This window comes from Neolamprologus brichardi, chromosome 22 (assembly GCF_056152115.1).
Source record: "Neolamprologus brichardi isolate AB-2024 chromosome 22, ASM5615211v1, whole genome shotgun sequence".
NCBI lineage: Eukaryota > Metazoa > Chordata > Actinopteri > Cichliformes > Cichlidae > Neolamprologus > Neolamprologus brichardi.
The window spans coordinates 13,795,763-13,814,971 of NC_142124.1; the positions used below are offsets into that span (position 1 = coordinate 13,795,763).

The window sequence follows — 19,209 nt, forward strand, 5'->3', positions numbered from 1 at the left end:
ACAAGCAACTGTAAATGGTATTACTGCAAGGTGGAGGTGTTTAGGAGCATGTGGCCCTAGTGGTTTACAAATCTTCACCTAACAAGTCAAAGGTCCCCAGTTCAACCCTGAGAGGAGAAGCAAATCCCTTGGGTGTCAGGAAGGGCATCTGATATACCAAATGAAGTATGTGCCGTAAATAAGGGACATATTTACGGACATGAACTTTGCTTATTGGAAGTGGTTAGGTACAACAGTAACTCATCCACAAAGTGGCACTCTGCATTAAGTTACAACATCCTCTGGCGTTAGCATCAGCACAAAAACTGTGTGGCAGCAGTTTCACTGCATGGGTTTCCATGGGTGAACAGCTCCTGTTGGTGGCACAGTGCTTATGTCTATACAGTGTACAACTATTGCTGACTATATCCATATCCCTAGTATTTGTCACAGGTCACAGTGATCAGTATCAGTGTGACCTGTGAGCGTTTTTGAAATTGTACCGAAAAACGTAACGCCAGATACGCAGCTTACTGGAAGTCTTTAGATGCCGTGTGTGCACGATATCTAACTCATTCTGAGTGTGAAGTGAAAGTGTTGGCACGACAGGCATCTATCATCACAGCTGTGATTGCAAACTGAAACAGTTACACCCAGACCAAATACTCAACAGCTACACGTTCACGGGCACGAACACACTTTGCTCACGCTGATACGACAGTCGCAGACCTGACACGCTGATGAACAAGAATGTCTCTCAGCGATTATGAAACTGCAGTGAAAGTTTACCATTCTTTTAAATTCTACATACCAGTCATTATAGAAATGTTACAGTACATTTGTGCTTCCTTCCGAGTTGGGCCCTCTTTACATGTCCATCGTGGAGACGTGAGCTCATTTAAATGAAAAGGATGACTGGAAGGGTCATTAAAGCGCAGATGGATTTTCAGCTGTAAAACATTGAGACAATCCTGAGGAAGTGAAAAACAAGTAAAATATCTAAAGTTTAAATGCTGTTTTAATCCTTTTTTTTTAGAAGTTTAATCAGCTTAGTGCAGTTGGAAAGGCTCACACATGACACTGTGTGTTTGTACCATATTATTTGAGTCATGTTTTGTATAAACTAATTACTGCTTAGGCATGCATGATTCAGTCACTTGATAAGAATGGCCTGATGCTACCACTAAATGCCTTGCTCTGCAAACTGAAATGGGTTTTGTGTTATCGTTAGTACAGTTTTGCCCTTTGTAGGGCAGAATGGCTGTTTTCTGTTCTGTGTGTGTGTGTGTGTGTGTGTGCTTTGTTTTGACATCTGTCTCCAGAGAAGTGGAATCAGGCAGATAAGGGCAGCCCGCTGGCTGGGGGAGAAGTGGGAACGGTTTAATGTTTTCCGCTGATGTTTGCATCAGTCGTGAAGATGAAGCGTATATATTTGGAGAGGTGATGGTCACAGTCAAGGGACTGGTACTTATTGCGACACACTTATTGCGACACACCGCACTGCAGACACAGAAAGTAAGACGGATGCTTTTTTTCTTTCCTACTGCATCTCTTTATTGAAGCTCTTGTGTGAGAAATACATTCACTCTACTTGTTTGTTTCGCAGGTCATCATGGAAGCTGCTATCTCAACCCTTGTCACCCAGTTCAAGACATATGCTGGGAAAGACGGATCCTCCAGCACCCTGAGTAAGGATGAGTTCCAACACCTGGTGGCTTCTCAGCTGCCCAACTATGTCAAGGTGCGACTCTTAAGTTGTTCTTCCTCTTTTCCGTGTTATTTGTGTCCCTGAGCACCCTACACACAGATATTAAAGAAACTGTAACTGTGGCATTGATCTGTTTGGCAAATGCACATTTTACATGCACTTTTCTATACTTAAGCACCTTGTATGACATTCACACGCGCACACACATTCACACTGCATGCATTGGGGTCAACATATTACAAGCTGGAGGAACCAGAGATTGAACCACCAACGCTCCGATTGGTAGACGACCCGCACTACCTCCTGAACCACCACAGCCACCCCAGCGTTTGGAGCCGTGTCACTCTTTGTTGCTCCACTGGTAGGGCTGTATCTCCACTGGTATTTAAATAGCAAATCAGTTTTTGGCACCAGACACTTTTAAAGATGCTGAGCACCGTGGACAAATATTAAGATTATGCCCTTGGCAGCCAATCAGAAAAATCCTCCCTCATCATGTTGTATCACGTGTACTCTATACAACACAATACACACTTTGCATGTAAAAATTCAACACTTGTGTGTGTAACATATATTACTATAATTTTGCTATCAAATTATAATACTGTGCATTTTAATTCTACATGCAACGTGTGACTGTACATCATGTGACATAATTCTTTTTTTTTACTTCACTTAATGTGTTTCTCTGATTCTGATTCTGATTCTGATAATAACATTTTATACAAAATCACCATCTGCATCATAAGGTAATGTCTGATTTTGTATTTACAGTGGAATTGAAAAATTGTCAATACATTTATTTGATTATAACAAAATTATTAATTGATCAAACCGTGGTCAGCTGATTCTTGTAAGGAGTGTAATCTTGTAATTTGGGATTGTATCTGTGTGAAAGTGGAATGAAATTAATTATAAACTGTACACTATCAAGCAAAACACTTCTGCTGCATATATAATGTAGTAATTTAATGTGTTTTATAGCCCAATGGCCATAGTAACTTACAGGGTTTGAGCTCTTTTCATAGCTGTTTTCCCCATGATCAAGAAACGTTGTGAGTGTGCCTTCAAATGCTTTTCGGGTGTTTTTGTTACTTCATTCAACCATTAGGTGGCAGGACAGTGTTTCAAAGTAGATGATACTGCATCTGAGATCATTATATTGTATTGATCCTGAACTGTTCTTTGTGATCACCCTCTGCAGAATGCCAGTGATCCCGCTGTCATCGACCAGCTCATGGGCTCACTGGATGAAAACAACGACGGGGAGCTGACTTTCTCCGAGTTCTGGCAGCTGATTGGAAAACTGGCGAGCAAGCAGGGAGGCTTCAGTCAGTAGAGCTTGTCGCTTTCTGTCAATCGAGACTGAAAGTGAGCTGATTGTGCAACGCCGATCGTCTCAGTTTATGCTTTTGAGTTCAAGACCGTTTGAATTCTTTTGTCACCCTGCTGGTGCCACTCTTCAGTTAACCGTTTGTTGAATACAGAAAACTATGAATTAAAGGCTTGAAACCAGCACTGCCTCCTGTCATTCATTCACTATATTATATGATGTCCAGCCACCCACATTGTATTACAACCCTGATTTAGGGGGCTGTAATCCAATATGCATTACCACTATTACAACTACACCATCCAGACAATATCTTGTTGCATAGTGCTTTATAATACCTGTACAAAGCTGCTTGTCCAAGCATTAAGCAGGGATGATGTAAAAGCATAGCTTAGCCTTTGCTGTCCATCAGTGTGGCCTCAGTAGTCTGCAAAATCATTCTATTATATTTTGCTCGTGCAGTTTAATTGCAATGTGCCTCTTCAGCTGGCAGTTCTTAGTGTTACGGTCACTTTGTATTAATTCCAATGTCTAGACAGAGTTATGTGTGCTGGCGTGCTCCCCAGCTGTTTTATAGCCTATAGGCCTGTTTTAATTTTGCCAGAGAGACACAAGGAGGTTATGCTAACTGATTGGGAGAACAATGATCTTTAACTGATTAATAAATGTGACCTTTGTATCCAAGTTACACGGATTGAGGTGCCAGTGTGGGAGGAATGATACAATGAGTCATCAACTCCAAAGTGATAGACAAAATGAAGTTGGAACACTCAAATGAATTGTCTGTATGACCAACTCCCTTTGGTTTGAAGTCCAGAGCGTTACCAGATAGCATTAATGTGAAGGCTTCTTTAGAACTTATCAGCACAGAGCAGGGGATATTTAGTAAGAGATAATCTGTGGCATAAATTCAAAATTTCAAAGTCTCAAAAGCTCTTTCGGGGATCTGGAAAGACTGATTTACCTCTTCAACCATATTTGCCACCCACATTTCCTGCAGTATGTTCAGCAGAGTCCTTCGTCTCACCCTCACATTTCCAAAGTGTCAGCATGAAAAAGAGACAGGCCATTATTTTTCAGCCTAATATAAGTTTTATCCTATTCTGTTAGTTTAAAGGCGTTAAAAAGTATTTATTTATTTATTACATTTTTATTTCCATCAAAGAAAGTGGGTGCGTAAAATAGTGCCAATTGTGTGTTATTCAGAGACGTACAGATGTGTGTCTGTTTCACTTAAGACACATCCTCCCGCAACATTTTGCAAGATTCTGGCGTATCGCTATGCTTTTTCTTTACTTTTAGTGAGTGAAATACTTTGGGAAACGCCTGAGCTGTGTGCAGATGAAGTAATCCCACCCGCCCTGTCTCCTCGTCCCAGCAGATGAAACCGCTCCAAGCCACAAGCCTGCCTAGTTGGCGTGAAACTGAACAAATCACACATGACGTGAAACAGCTGGCTCGAGAGCCAAAGATAATTCCAATAAAACCGAGTATAAGTGTTTTGATACACTTTCACTCCCTTTTCACGAAAGTTGGGGTCGCGCTCTTGCACATTCCCAATTCTCCGCTCTCTCTCTCTTCCAGGTACACGCCCTCTGACTTGTGAAGGGGGAAAAGTTTTAAGGACAGGAAAAAAAAAACCTAAATCACGGAAGAGATTCTGCAGTCCTACTAGTTTGGCAAGTTCTCTGGGCGCAAAGCAGCGTAGAAAGGTGGAGAAGAGGGCAGAAACTCACATTTGCGCACATTTGTACACTTCTCTTGTCCCGCAGGCTGTAAACGGTGAGTTAAAAGGGTCTTTTTTGGCTTATTTTAGTAATCTCCTCCGTGTATGCAGCTTATTTGCTCATGGGTTTTTTTTTTGCCACGTTTCGATAAACTCTCGCAAGAGCCATCCCATGAAATTTGGCCGCTGTCTGACTGCGGGACGGTTTCAATGACTCGACTCTACCGAAGTTTTGAGCTCACGTTGCACTTCCATAAAAAAAAAAGTAAATCATTATAGTTAGTGGCTGTTTTGCTTTCATGTGCGTTTACATTTTAGCTTTTACAGACTGTGTGGGGTTGAAGCATGAGCTCCTTTTCTTGGAAAATATATTTGATATGATTAAGGCAGATGCCGACCATTTTGCCAAATGCCTATAAAAAATTAAACTCTGAGTGACAGTATTGGGCTTTAACGTGACACATCCACCGGGCATCCGGGTCGCGCGTAAAAGTGCATTTTTGAACGATTTTTGGTGGTGGTTTTTACACCTTTGCGCACAATATGCTTTTAATCGAGAGGCCCGTGAAGGCGGCAGTTTGTCTTGCTGAGTGGAGTTTTGTATAGTTGTGTCTGTCACTTGTGACAATTTTCTTTGTTTTGGCTTAAACATTTAAAACTAGTCTACTTGTGGTATTTGGGATGAGTCCTGGAAAAAAGCGTCATGCTTGTGAACGATGTGGATTCAACATTGTCTGAGTTTTCTGTATTTGCAAACTTGGAAGAAAGACAATGACTGCGCGCTGTATTTTACAGCCACAACCTAACTTGTTCCTCTCTCAATATTTAATGCCACACTAGCGGTAGTATTGTCATTACTCTGCGCACCTACCGTATCACATTCGCCCGTTTGGAAACGCAATACTCAATCCTCTCTGGGCTCTGGAGGGAAATGGGAAACCTCTGGTTGTAGGCCTGTATATTTAATTATTTGCGCAGTAGTTTTGGGGCCTTTAAGGCAAATAGCGGGGATTAATGTGCCTTCTCTCCCGAGTCCAACAAGGTGAAGCTCTGACGTGGGATATTTGTTTAAAATCGTGCGCGCTTTTAGAAGCTATTCAAGCAATGCTGACTTACGGCAGGTCGTAGGTAAACAATGAATGTGAGAAATGAAAGAAATGTCAGGCTGTAAATAGAAGAAATGTATTTTGAGTAGGACGCAGTTAAGCAGTTACGGCTCTTGTGCATTCAGGCTGTGGAGGGTGTGTCACCAGCGGAGGAAGAAGTCCCCTAAAGTTCCTAAAAGGCCCGAGTTTGTTTGTTTTAGCATAACAAGAAATTAACAGTCGATTTCTTCATCCATAGCTGGGCAGTTTAAAACTGGTGAAACTAATTTTCCTTGAAAGTATTTACGCACACACACACACGCTTGTTTGTAACTTTATTTGGTCACTATTGTTCAGTGACAGCTGTTTTGACGATCAGAGATGTGCTCACTCGCCTGCATGCAAACGTGTGGTTATATTGTGCGCTCTGTTGTGGCACAACAAGGTCAGACAGATACAGAGCAGTAGGTCAGCTGCAAGTGTTAGATTTAAAACACTCTATGGTGTCAAAGCCTGCTGCTATTTAACATATGTTGAGACTAAAACTAGCACCATAAACTTCAGGTGGGTGTTGTAAAGTGCACAGACTTTAGTAAATAATGATGTTAATTTTCTACATGACAGCTTCCTTGTTGAAACAAAGAACAGTTTGTTTCTGTTTTTGTACTTTGCGCTGCTACATTTAAATTCTGAAGTTGACATGCAAGATGTTTGTCTTAAACATATCTTCTCTCTGCTTTGGGGCAGACTAACTCGGAACTGGCCTGTAAATTCTTGTCTAAGTGATTTCAACAGGCAGCAATGAATGGAATTTCTGCAAACATGTGTCACCTATTGGCATGTTAAACTTGGGGAAATGCCTGTAGACTATATGGACGAGTTTGTAAAGATCTAAGGTCCTGATAGTCTCTCTGTCAGACTCCAAACATCTGCAAAGGTTTTAATGTATAGGAATTGGCTGCTGATGTGTAATGAAAGAGTGATAATCCACAGCAGGCCTAATTGTCCCATTTGGTAGCGTGAAAGGGGGTAACAGAGTGAAAACAAGAAAGAGACAGTAGCAGGTAAGAGAGAGGCAAGTACAGCTGGCAAGGTAGCAAAAGCAAGACAGAATGAGGGAGAGGGGGAGCGCGAGAGAAGCGCAAACAGGGACTAGGTAATCCCTTAGGTAATCTGAAGCCCAGTCCCCTCGGTAGCTTCAGTAGATCAGATGACCTATCAAAGATCAGAACTTCCATTGTGTGTTACAGCTTGTCTCTCAATCAGACTCCCTCTCACCCTCTCCACTTATCTCACGTCACCATCCCTCCATTATTGGAACTCAAGGCTCAACACCTGAAACAAAAGGACGCGCATGGAAATGAGGAGATCCTCTGTTTCATTTTCCACTGCATGTGCCTATTACTGCAACACAGTTGAACCACACTGTCTCCATGCAACTTCCCTCAAACAGCACGCAACAGTGATTATTACTATCTATGTATCTATCTATCTATGATCATTGTTTTTATCTCTCCCTTTTTTAGAGAGAGAGAAGTCATGGAGAGTGCCATTCAGACCATGGTGAAGGTCTTCCTGAAGTCGTCCAAAGGAAGGGAGAGTCTAGGGAAGAAAGAATTCCAAAACCTTGTCTCATCCCAGCTGGGAAACATCCTCACGGTTAGGAAATCTTTGTTGAAATCTCAGAATTGTTGCTTATATTTGGATTATGTAATCATCTTAAACAAAAGCAGACAATGGTGTTGTGTTAGTCCTGGCCAGCCTTAACCTGTCCAGATTTTTGAAATGTTAACTGTGAACAAATGTTGCTGTAATATACAGCCAGTACATGGGAAAAGTGATCCGGTATGATGAAATGACACGGATCAACATTATAATGTAAACGGAGCTACTGATAGAGGGCCATTTACTAATCAAGTATAGTGATATGACCAGTAAGAGGTGAGGTAGAGTTACTAATCATCATGATTGTATGTGCCTACTATTCAGGACACAGACAGCAAAGAAGCGATAGACAACATGGGTAAGGAGCTGGATAGCGACCAAGATGGCAAGGTTGGCTTTGAGGAGTTCATGAAGCTAGTCGGCTATGTGGCCTGCTCGCTGAGTGAGCAACGTTCGCTCGCCAAAGAGGAACCTGCACAGAATTCTGCATCTGCACAAGTGGCACAAAGCGTCCCCAACAAGGACGATCAGAAGCCCAACGCGAACGAGGAAGCGAAGCCCGAGGCGAACGAAGAGGCAAAGCCAGCAGCAAGTGCTGAAGTGAAGGTAGAAGCAAACGCGGACGCAAAGGCAGAAGTAAAGGTAGAAGCAAAGGCAGAGGGGCAGACGCAGCCGGAGGCAGCAAAGGAAGCAGCTGTGTCTGCCACAGCTGCAAAAGCAGGAGAAGCGGCTGTAAAAGCGGAGGAAAACGTGGAGGAAACGGTAAAGGTGGGGGAAACTGCAGACAAGCTCCCCGCTGCTGTGAAGGAAGATGTGGAAAAGAAGACAGAGGAGGCGACCTCATAGGGGACAATTCATCCTTCACAACAAAAAAAGAAAAGAAATCACACTACACACATTCAAAACACTACACAAAGCACAGCCTTAACAATGTTAAAATGAATCGAAAAGCCACTAATGAGTTTTTTTTATGTTTCAAACACAGAACTTTGAAATAAAGCAATATTGGGAAAAGTTAAAACACTACAAGACCAGCTCTAAAAAAATAACTAAATATTCCTTTTTATAAGACTATAACTGTCAGTTTATTGCTTTGTACTACTAGTTACCACTATGTTCTTATGTACAGCATGTGCATCCCACTATATAGCACATTTACCTCATTATGATAATATACTATGATAGCATGCAGACGTACGCTATCCCGTGCATGCCGTGTCCCTGTGAAAACCTTGCTGCACACGTGACCAACGCACCACTGCCAACGAGACCTTTAGCTTAAACCCAAACCTGTGCTTCCTGCACAGTTGTGCCATGCAGTCCTTTGGGTCAGAAGTAAATTACATCTTAAAGGAATAGTTTGACATTTTAGGAAATATGCTTTTGAGATTAATAGCCAAAAATTCCTATACATTAGATAGCTTTGATTTGGCTAAAAGTAACAACACGAAACATCTGCCAGCATCCCTAAAGATAAGAAATAACATTTAACAACAACTTTTTTGTTTAATAAGTTGTTTGCATCTTTTTAGAACAAAATACATTGATCATATCTGTTATTTAGTGCTAAAAGAGGGTAGCTGTTTCCCTCTTTAACTATAATTGATTTTCCATACAGACCCTAGGGTACTATTTTTCTTCTTTTCCAACTCTTTAAAGTGTATTTCTGAATGTGTCAAAGTGTCCCTGCATTGGGTGCATGAAAATCTGACAGTGCATTTTTACTAACATTCTCGTACTATATTTCTGATTGAGCATGACAATAAACAGAAGTGTTTTGCTGATGCTTTGCATTACTTCAGCTTGTCTTAACTGTGGTATTGGCCTCCTTTAAACCTTCTTCTTCTTCTTTCTCTTTCAAGTCTGCTTCACGGGCTCACTGTGCTGCAAAAGTTAACTTCATCTGGTGTCTGCAGCGTATTCTTGTCACTTTTAGTCTGCCATAAATTAGGAACTGGAAGATCAGGTGTGACCTTTGGCTAAATAATTAAGGTTCAGGGTTGGAATCCACACCAAAGGGCCATTAAGTGGCCAAAGGGGAGCCCAGATTAGCCTCATAAGAGTGGGCTGGTCACTAGAGGGGCAGGTCAGAAAAGACGCTCTTGTAACCTAAGTTGAAGAGAAGAACATGATAACTAAAAGCCAAGAAGTCAAGCAGCCTTAACCGGTGTCACTTTTTAAAAATTAGTGCCTGTATTATGTGTATTTGAGACAGCGGGTCCTGCCTATTTAACCCTTAGGTGTTGGGCGGTTCATTATCAGGAGTGATCACTGGCAGCACAGGACAGAGGAGGAGTGACAAGCAGAAACTTGACTTCTGTTTTGGAGGCTTTCCTTATAATTGTTCGTGGTCGTGGGTGTTTTTGTTTGTTTGTTTGTTTGTTTTGGTTTGTTGTTTTTTTTGCTGGTTTAGGCACCGTTTGTTCATCCCTGTGTGTTTGTTTGTCAGTCACACTCATTCTGTTGAAAGACCCCATTTGACCTGCAACTGGATCCTTGGGCATTAGGCATTGGGAAACTACTGGATTAGGCATTTGATGGGTAACACACCCTGGGACACAAACAATTACATGAAAGTAATCCCGGGCTCCAGTGAACCTGCCTATCAGACGAGGTGGTAGTGTCAAAGGTATCATTGTCAGAGGTTGTGCTTTTTTTTTAAGCAAAAGAAAAAAGAAGAAGAAAAAAAGAATACTGAGCCATCAATGTGTGAGCTTCTGCAAAAGGCTAATAATGAGATGTTGCATGCTTTTGGAAACTTATTACCATTTTATTACCATTATTGTGGCCATTATTTAAGTTCTACATGGCCTCTTTATAATTAACTATTAAGCCTATACATAACTCTTATCTGGACCACTATGGAGATAAACTTGAAAGTGTACTTCTTTGTCACATTATATGCAATTTGTTAATTACAATTTAATGATTTGCAAATTGTTTCATCATCAATAATGCACCCACGAAAACAAAAAGGTTTGTGTTGCAGGCCTGCTGTGTTGCAGGTCTGTGAGACCAACTGCAAAGTGCTTCAGGCACACACATTTTGGGCAGCGGACCAAATGTGTACCTTATGCACTGTTAGAGCACCTGGCACCGCAAACCGCTCAACAGCAACACGGGCAAGACAAATAAGCTTTGAGTCATGTGACCGCCCTGGCTCACTGCGACACTCCCATTGTAAATAACCTCATTTACACACTCTGCTCAGACTTTATACTCACAGTATGCTACGTTTCCCGCCGCAGTTATTATTAACACACTTACTGAACAATCGGGGCTTTTTACACTACGTTATGATTTCTTTTAATAAAATACGTATAATTTTTATACTTCAAATACATTTTGGTACTTCCTATGACTAATAGAACCATCATCTCTTAAATTGCTGCAGTCAGCTTCCTGTTTAACTTGCACTAACAGCATACGCCGTGTTTTTAAAGTGAGCATACCTGGGTTTCACATAATCTAACAAAGCTAATATTTGAATCTCTGCGATGATGACCTATGAGAGCTGCAGCCTCTTTCAGAGAGCTTAAACTGCCTGCAATGGCAGTGTTATTATTCTGTCCCTTAGTGCAAACCCCACCCAACTTTAACTCATGTAGATTAAAAACATGCTGGAACTGAGCACAGCAGATTTGCAGTGGGGATTGTTTGCCGTCGTGTTTTCGTTGCTACACAATGAATCTCATTCATTCTGAGATACAGAAGATGAAGATAACAGCATGCGTTAAGAATCTTCAAAGTGATACACGTACGAGTGTACGAACGTGTGAGTCATAATGTTTGTGATTACGGGGCCGTTCCCAGGGAACTGTGCAGGCTTTTATCACTGTGCATTAATGCAGTCCTGCCAAGTGCAACAGTTGGACTTATCCAGGTCCACTGACCTGTTCAGTAAACTTTATTATGCAGATTTTTTAACTTCATATGTAACGCTGTATCGTTTTGGATAATTTTATGTAAAGTGTAATGGCTAATATTGAATAAACTGTGACAATAACAAGTTTTTGTAGATTGTTCAATTAAAAATCCTGGTGTTGATTTTAAGGTTTTTACAAATCAGGACGTAAAATACCTGAAAGTCAGTGACGTAGAAGCTCATCTGAAAGATGATGCACCGCAACTTACAGGTTAACATAATCTGTGAAGTAAAGAAAGTAAAAACATCACTGCATGGGTGTTTTGCACAAGTGTGGCCATGAGATTGAGCACAATTTGGATGAAGATCCACAAAGTACAAGAAGCTAAAATTCTGTTGAATTGTTAAAGGGTGACATGAGCTAAAAATCTATAGCTTTTCTATCATTTAATGGTAGTGGTCAGTAAAAGTATTCTAATACAACCTCAGATGAAAAGCAGCACATGACAGATTACACAGTTTCATCATTTATTTAAAAGAAATTAAGCCAAAATGCAGAATCAGTGAGAAAAACTAAATACACCCTTGCTGCTTCCAAAGAAATTAAGAAGGAAAGTGTTGGCAGAGTGCCATGAAGGAAAGACATGAGCAATGATCTTAAAGAAGCATTTGTTGCTGCCCTTCGATCTCAGAAGGCGGTACTTTGCCATTCCCAAACAGGTTTTTGTCCATCATTCTACTGTAAGAAAGATAGGTGGAAAGACAGTTGTCAATCGTTCCAGGAATGGGCAGCCCAGCAAATTCACCCAAAGGACAGACCATGTAATGCTTAGAGACTCTGCAAAACACCCAAGAGCTGCACTGGAGACGCTACAGGTTTCAGTTAGCATGTTAAATGTTAGAAATGAAAAAAGACTAAAAAACAGCGTGGTGTTTTGGAAGAGTTTCCAAGAAAAAACTGTTTTCAAATGAACATTGCAGCAGAGCTTAGATTTGCAAAATTGCATCTGAACAAATCCCAAGGCTTCTGAAACAGCCTTGGACAGACGAGACCAAAATGGAGATGTTTAGCCATGAAGCACACCTCACACACACCACAACTCTCCTGCACGGTGGTGGAGGGGTGATGATTTAAGCTTGTTTGGCAGGTGCAGGACCTGGGCAACTTGCAGTCATTAATTTCACCATGAACTCTAGAGTGAAATGTGAGGCCATCTGTCTGACGGCAAAAGCTTAACCCAAACTGGGTCATTCAACAAGCACAGCAGCAAATCTACAAAGGAATGGCTGAAAAAGACAAGAATGAAGATTCTGCAATGGACAGATCAAAGTCCCAGCCTTAAACTGATTGAAATGTTGTGGCAGGACCTTAAAAGAGCCGTGTGTAAATGAATGCTGGCAAACCTCAATGAACTGAAGCAACGCTGACAAGAAGAAAAATTCCTCTGATAAAGTCATAAAGAAAACGAGTGCTTCAAGTTATTGCTGCTAAAGGCGGTTATATAAGCTCATTTTTTACACACTGCCTCTGCATTTTGATTTAGTCTTAAATATATTACAGTGTAATATATCACACGCTGTTCATCTGAGGCTGTTTTTACATAAATTCCTTTTCATGCCTGTATGCATATGTGATGAAGAGAGGAGGAGAGTTGAACACCTGCGCAGAGAGAGATAGATGTAAAGGAAACTGAAGTAGTATACGTAAGTGGGTGAAGGAGTTGGGGGTTGGGTGGGGGGGTTAAGGAGGAGGAGGGAGAGGTACAGGTGATATTTAAGCCACTGGCAAACTCTCTCCCCATCCATCTCCGCCTTGGCTCTGTCCCCTGCACCTCTTCAAAGACAAAGGAGGCCCTCCATCAGTACTCAGGTAAGACGGATAGCTTGGATTTTGGACTTTCTCCTCTGTATCCGATGAAAGTTTCTTTGTAAAGTGTTTTAGCAGCTGCACAGCCGAAGTAAATACTCAAATGCCGTTAGTGCAGAACGGATAGTGGGCACTCAGCAGCGGACTTGGAAAACAAACCGCGTGAGTCAGTTGGTGATTTTTTTTTTGTCTGGACAAAGCACTGCTGGCTTTCCACTGATGTGCAAGCTTTGAGAGGAGCATGACAGGAAATTTGCACATCAGTGAAATATGGAAACAAGCGAAGCCAGTAGGGATTTGTGGCAGAGCAGCAGAGCACTGGTAGGAAAGATAATATACTGAACATACTGGACATACCAAATCTTTTAGTCTCAGCATGTCTTGTTCCATTAAGCTGATTATCTTTTTTTTTTTTTTAACTCGAGATATTTAACGCCATGCATCACTCAACCTGGATATTGCTTCATTGTTAAGATAACTTCATACATATGCATTATTACTATACTCACTCCTGTGTCACTGATAGCATTTCCATCTCCATGGCTTCCTTTTGTATTGTGCCAGTCAGTGAGACAGTGACCCCTATAGATTTTCCAGTGAGCCAGCTTTGGTGTCCACTGGCCTCGTCTTTTGTCTGTGCTGCCTGCAGCTCTGACCTCTCTGGTACAATGCTCTGCAGCATGACGAGAGGCAATAACCGGTGACTGACATTAACATCCCTGTCTCCTTATGTCAGAGATGATAATTAATAAATCATGCACAGGGGAGCATGGCAGACTGATTGTGCCCTTTGGTGTTACGTGTGGTAAGGATTAGCATCAGCACAGCTCTGCACACTGTTTTCTAGTTAATAGGTCCCTGAATTTTAAACTTTGGGCCAAAAGCTGAATGCATCTTGGCAAGAGTGAAATTGAAGTCCCTCATCTGTATGCACCAGTTAGTGTATATGCTGGCAACTCAGGTTACTTGCCCCCTTAGTTTCTAAATGTCATTACCAGGCAAGTGTTATGTTTCACTTGTGGTTTCCATTTGAATGATAAGACTTGTTACAGGATCAGCAAATAGAGAGATGTGGTTTACATCAAAACCACTCATCGCTGATGACGTGGAGTTAATTGGTACATGCATTACGAATTCAGCTTACAACACCGATAACCCAAGGATCAAAGAACAATGAAGCGTGTGCTTTTTTTGTTGTTGTTGTTTTGTTTTTGGGGGGGTTTGTGTTTTTGGAAAACCCTTCACACTCATGCTTCATTGACAGTGACTTATCTGTGTCTGTGTGTGCACAGTCTCTCCACGAGTCCAGCACAAGAAGCTCCACGATGCCGGACACAATGTGTGTAAGATTGTTCAAAAAGAAGCTTTCCCAAAGCTGTCCTGCATCTTTTCACCCAAACCTCTGAAATGTAAAACCTACTAAGGTTGCACACACACACATACAGTGACCTTAGTAGACTCTGCAATGCATGCAGAGCATTATTAAACCCAATGTTTAGAAATAGGGAAAAACCTCTCTGCTTTGCTTTCCTTCCTTCCATCCATCAACTATCACTCTTATGGAGGTGGCTTCACCCTTGACTGCTATGTGACCGCACATGCAGCTGGGGCTGGAGCGAGCATTGTGTGGCAGAGTCTGACCTCTTTACTTGAATCCCCCTTCCAGCATGTCCAAGGAGCCCAGTTCCAACCTGGAGAGTGCCATGCAGATGCTCATAAAGACCTTCCACAAGTATTCGGGGAAGGAAGGCGACAAGTACACTCTGAGCCGGGGCGAACTGAAGGAGCTGCTACTAGAGGAGCTGGGGAGTTATTTAGGGGTAATTATGTGGTTTGCACACTAACACACCAATACAGTTTACAAATATGCATGATGCAAGTAAAGATATTGGCTCATCTCCTCAGACACACAAGAACAAACAAGCCTGTGCAGTTATGTATGCCCACAGACGCACGTGCATGACACCTAACACATTCTTAAGCCTGTCTCTCTCTCTGTTCCACACTGACAGAGCTCCAAAGATAATGAAGCAGTTGAGAAGGTGATGAACGACTTGGACGCCAACAACGACGGGGAGGTGGACTTCACCGAGTTCATCATTCTGATGGGCGCCCTCACAGTCGCCTGCAACGACTTCTTCCTGGAGTACAAAACAGACGAAAAACCCAAAGACGGCGAGTCAGCGCAGAAGAAAGATTGAAACACTGCAAAAGAAGGAGGGGGGGTGGGGGGGGCGAGAAAAGTGAGATGGAGAGGGCGTAAAAGAACTGTAAATCAGCAGAGGAGATAGAGGACAGAAGTGCAATGGCTTCTCTTTTTTTTTGCCTTATGCAATATGTAAACACTACAGCTACACACGAGGGAAGAGGTCCAGCGCTTTAGTTTATGGTTTCACAGAACACGGATGATTCGGGAGGAGTAGTGTTTTTCCTTCTGCAACTGTTTCTCATACCACAGCTTATCCGGAGCTAGTTGCACTGTTCTCAGAGCAGTGGCTAGTTTTATATACACGACAGGGTTAATTTCAGCTTCTTCTAACTCAGATTCAGCAGTCACTTAGGTTTAATAAGGCACGGGAAAGACAGGAAGTTTGGGGATGTTTGAGAATGTCTTGCACGTGAATAACTTGAGAACATATATTTAGTCACAGAATAAGTTACAGATTATACCAGATTGTACTCGGTCTTGAAAATATTTATGATTTGTCCCCTCTCTTTTGCTTTTGTAATCTTTTCAAAATATTAAACATGGCATTTAACCAAATATTAAGCGTGGTGTTTGCAGTGACACGTACTTGAAAATATAAGCGGACTCTTACAATGCAGAAGTACAAATCTATCATTTGTCACACACGTGTGGCAGCTGGAAGTCGAGTTGAATATCAGCAAGCTGTGAGGCTGTGGTTGAGTGTAAGCACTGACATTTTGTGAGTACTGCTTGTCTGTGTGTGTGTGTTTATGCCTGTCTGTGTGTATCTGTATATTGGGGATTCCCACAGAGTAAACTGCTCTGGCTCACACATCCTGCCAACAATATCCTGCAAGTCTTGTTCCACTAGATATAAGCTGACCCAGATGTTTGACTTGGAAGTGCAAAGAAAACTTCTTCAAAAGAGGAAGACAGAGGGAGGAGAGAAAGAAAAAGAGCGAGTGTGAGGCAAAAATAACGAGTGCTTTTGTGCGTATGCCTGTGTGTGTGTAAATGAAAGGAGGGACAGCAAAGCCAGAGAATGGATCCAATTTATGAAATACATCAGTCAAGTATGTACGTTGGAAAGTGGTGGTATAATCACAGAGGAATGCTCAAGCTGCTGTGACTGTGAGCACACTAACTGTCCCTCTCTCACGCACGCAACACATAGATCAGTAAATCAACACGTCCTCTTCCACCTCATTGGCTTTTGCAGCTGCTCGTCACTTTTAAAATATGGCTGGAGAGGGAACACAAAGCAGATGAATTACATTAGATCCTCTCCTTTCAAACCACTGAGGGATTTCACTTGGAGGTGTAATTGTGCTTGGACACTGATGAGCTTAACTACCTGCTCTTCTTACCTTCAGCAATATTAAGAAACTGATTCCAGGTCAGCAGTGCGTCAGCGGGCGTGGCTTAAGCGATCCGCTTTCATTCCTCCGCCCTCTGTGTTTTCCAGAGGTGTCCTCTGGTTGGTCGGTTTGAATATTTGAGCTCGAGGTGCGCAGCCCGCAGACAGGTAATGATTTCAAAACAACGCGTGTAAATGTTAACCCGGTTTTGGCCCGAGGCAAAGCAAACGACCTTGTATAGCTGTTAACGGTCTTGTTTACTGCTTTTCTTGTTTCATTCCAGACCAATGATTCGTTTCAACAACTTGCAGTGAGGAAAGTAAATAGGAGAAAAGTACAACACACACACGGATCTAGCAGTCAAGGGTGGAAAAAGGAAAAAAAAAAATATACAGATCATAACAGTGGACCTAATTCTGCAGAATAACATTTGTAATTCTAGTAATATTTTCCCTCTATGCTGCACATTTCAAGGCTTGGCTTCCCAGCTGTCTAGCTATCTTAGACTAGAAACTGTTTTTAGTGAAGATCTTCACTGAATTCTTCCTTTTTTGCTTTGAGCATTTGGGTTATTCAGTGTCAGGGAAACTGCCTGTAAATGTTTCTAGTCACTTCAAATAAAAAACTCTAAAACTCCTTCAGCTAGGAAGGGTAGAAAGATAAAGATGTTGAGGGTGAGAGCAACAAGATGCAGGAAAGCCACAATTGGCATGTGAAAAACAGGCAAAATCCTGAAATGGAATTTAGTTTGATCTGTTTGTCACCTGAATCTAGTGAAGCAAACTGGTTTGTCAGCTCTGCTTGCCTTTCTGTATAAGTCTGAGATACCAAGTCAAGTCAATCTGCAACACACGTGGAGGGCACACGCCATATATTTTACTTGGGTAAAAGTGCCAAAGTTTTAGCTGCTTTGGTGTTAATAAAATTAACACCAAGTGTGCTGGAGTGGCAACAACGACACAACCTTCAAAACAGGTCGCTGACATTTTTTTTCCATGCTCGTCTTTTCCGACTGTTTTTCACTTTTTTGCATTTGACTAGGGTCAGAGTCATGAAGTGAAAATCCAAGTCCCCCAACATGGAACATCAATAAGTGCTATTTCCAGAAGGTTTGCTGCATCTCCCATCAAAGTCTCAAGAGGAGGAAGGAGATTCCAGGAGATAGGCAGTTACACTAGGAGAGCTGGACAGGGTTGTAGAAGGTCCTTAACCCATCACCAAGACCTTTCTGCAAAGAAGAACAGGATGAGCTACAAAATGACTTCCAACAGGCCACTGGTGTGAATGTCTCTGATCAAACACTCAGAAACAGACTTTGCCTCAGGCCCGATGTCCTCTAGTGGAGCTGATCGGAATTTGCCATTGAATAACAGAATTGGTGCTTCAACCACCGGCACCCTGTACTTTTCACTGGTGAGAGCAGGTTCACTATGAGCACATGTGACAGACAGGAAAGGGTCTGCCTGTAAGATTGTTCAGCATGACCAGTTTGGTGGTGGGTCAGTGATGGTCTGGGGAGGCATATTCATGGAAAGACACACAGACCTGCCATTAGGTATCAGGATGAAACCCTTGGACACACCGTCAGATACCACACTGGTGCAGTGGGTCCTGGGTTCCTCCTGGTGTACAACAATGCCTCATGTGGGAGAGCATGCAGGCAGTTCTTAAAGGATAAAGGAATTGATACCATTAACTGCCCGCCACATTCACCTAACCTAAATCCACTAGAACAGCTCTGGGACGTTGTCTCTCGGTCCATCCAATTCCACCAGGTTGCACCTCAGACTGTCCAGGAACTTCCCCAGGAAACCATCTGTTCTGTCATTGGTAGCATGCATCATTGTCAGCCATTCATAAAAGCAATAAAATTTCAGCAAAATGTACTAGCCTGCATCATTTTCAATTTGATTTTCCTGGTGTCTTTGAATTCAGGCCTCTGTACATTGATAATTATCATTTCCATCAAATGATGGGGCATCCTTTCACTCCTAACCCATTATTGAGTCCATGTCACTATAGATATCCAGCATTTTTTTTCCTACTGTGATTTGTCTTTTTTAAAGTTTTTCTTTAATTTTTTGAGCAGTGTACAACTAAAGTGTAAAAGTCTTAGGAGAACAACATGCATCACATAAAAAGTACTTGCAATTCTGTCTTATACGTATATTGAGAGCAGTCCTGGGTTTGTCCGGTGAATTGTAGGCTTGTAGCTGAGGTTTATCAGCTTTGAATCAGGGTGAGACAGACATGCTGCATGAGTTATGCTTCGGAGCAGTTACTTAATTCTCAGTCAAATGACCTTTTCAACCACATGGGGATGAACAACAGTGCGGAGACATTCTGCAAACAGTGTCTAAGAGCACGCCTGACCTCGTGAGGTGAGCTGATTTAAACTTAAAGACAACAGTCTCTGCATGGCAGGTGCATCCTGT

The 19,209-nt window shown here is 42.0% G+C and overlaps 3 protein-coding genes across 5 annotated transcripts; all 3 read left to right on the forward strand.

Annotated features, from left to right (window-relative positions):
- The first annotated feature begins 1,362 nt into the window (after positions 1 to 1,362).
- On the forward strand, positions 1,363 to 3,191 carry s100a11 (S100 calcium binding protein A11). The gene is made up of 3 exons (XM_035906590.2): positions 1,363 to 1,494; positions 1,586 to 1,720; positions 2,892 to 3,191. Exons 1-3 carry the CDS (start codon positions 1,363 to 1,365, stop codon positions 3,024 to 3,026), a joined length of 402 nt encoding a protein of 133 aa, XP_035762483.2. The 3' UTR covers positions 3,027 to 3,191.
- Positions 3,192 to 4,644: 1,453 nt separating this feature from the next.
- s100u (S100 calcium binding protein U) lies at positions 4,645 to 11,505 on the forward strand. Its single transcript, XM_006787986.3, has 3 exons — positions 4,645 to 4,802; positions 7,358 to 7,490; positions 7,821 to 11,505. The coding sequence occupies exons 2-3, from the start codon at positions 7,371 to 7,373 to the stop codon at positions 8,340 to 8,342; spliced, it is 642 nt and encodes a 213-aa protein (XP_006788049.2). The 5' UTR covers positions 4,645 to 4,802; positions 7,358 to 7,370; the 3' UTR covers positions 8,343 to 11,505.
- Positions 11,506 to 13,156: 1,651 nt separating this feature from the next.
- Positions 13,157 to 15,986, forward strand: s100s (S100 calcium binding protein S). Of its 3 annotated transcripts, none has more exons than XM_006787984.2 (4): positions 13,175 to 13,231; positions 14,521 to 14,567; positions 14,895 to 15,048; positions 15,241 to 15,986. In XM_006787984.2, the coding sequence occupies exons 2-4, from the start codon at positions 14,554 to 14,556 to the stop codon at positions 15,427 to 15,429; spliced, it is 357 nt and encodes a 118-aa protein (XP_006788047.1). In that variant the 5' UTR covers positions 13,175 to 13,231; positions 14,521 to 14,553; the 3' UTR covers positions 15,430 to 15,986. The 3 variants fall into 3 exon arrangements, with proteins under 3 accessions (XP_006788048.1, XP_006788047.1, XP_035762415.1); XM_035906522.2 differs by having other exon boundaries at positions 13,201 to 13,231; positions 14,521 to 14,571; XM_006787985.3 differs by lacking the exon at positions 14,521 to 14,567 and having other exon boundaries at positions 13,157 to 13,231.
- Positions 15,987 to 19,209: the final 3,223 nt, after the last annotated feature.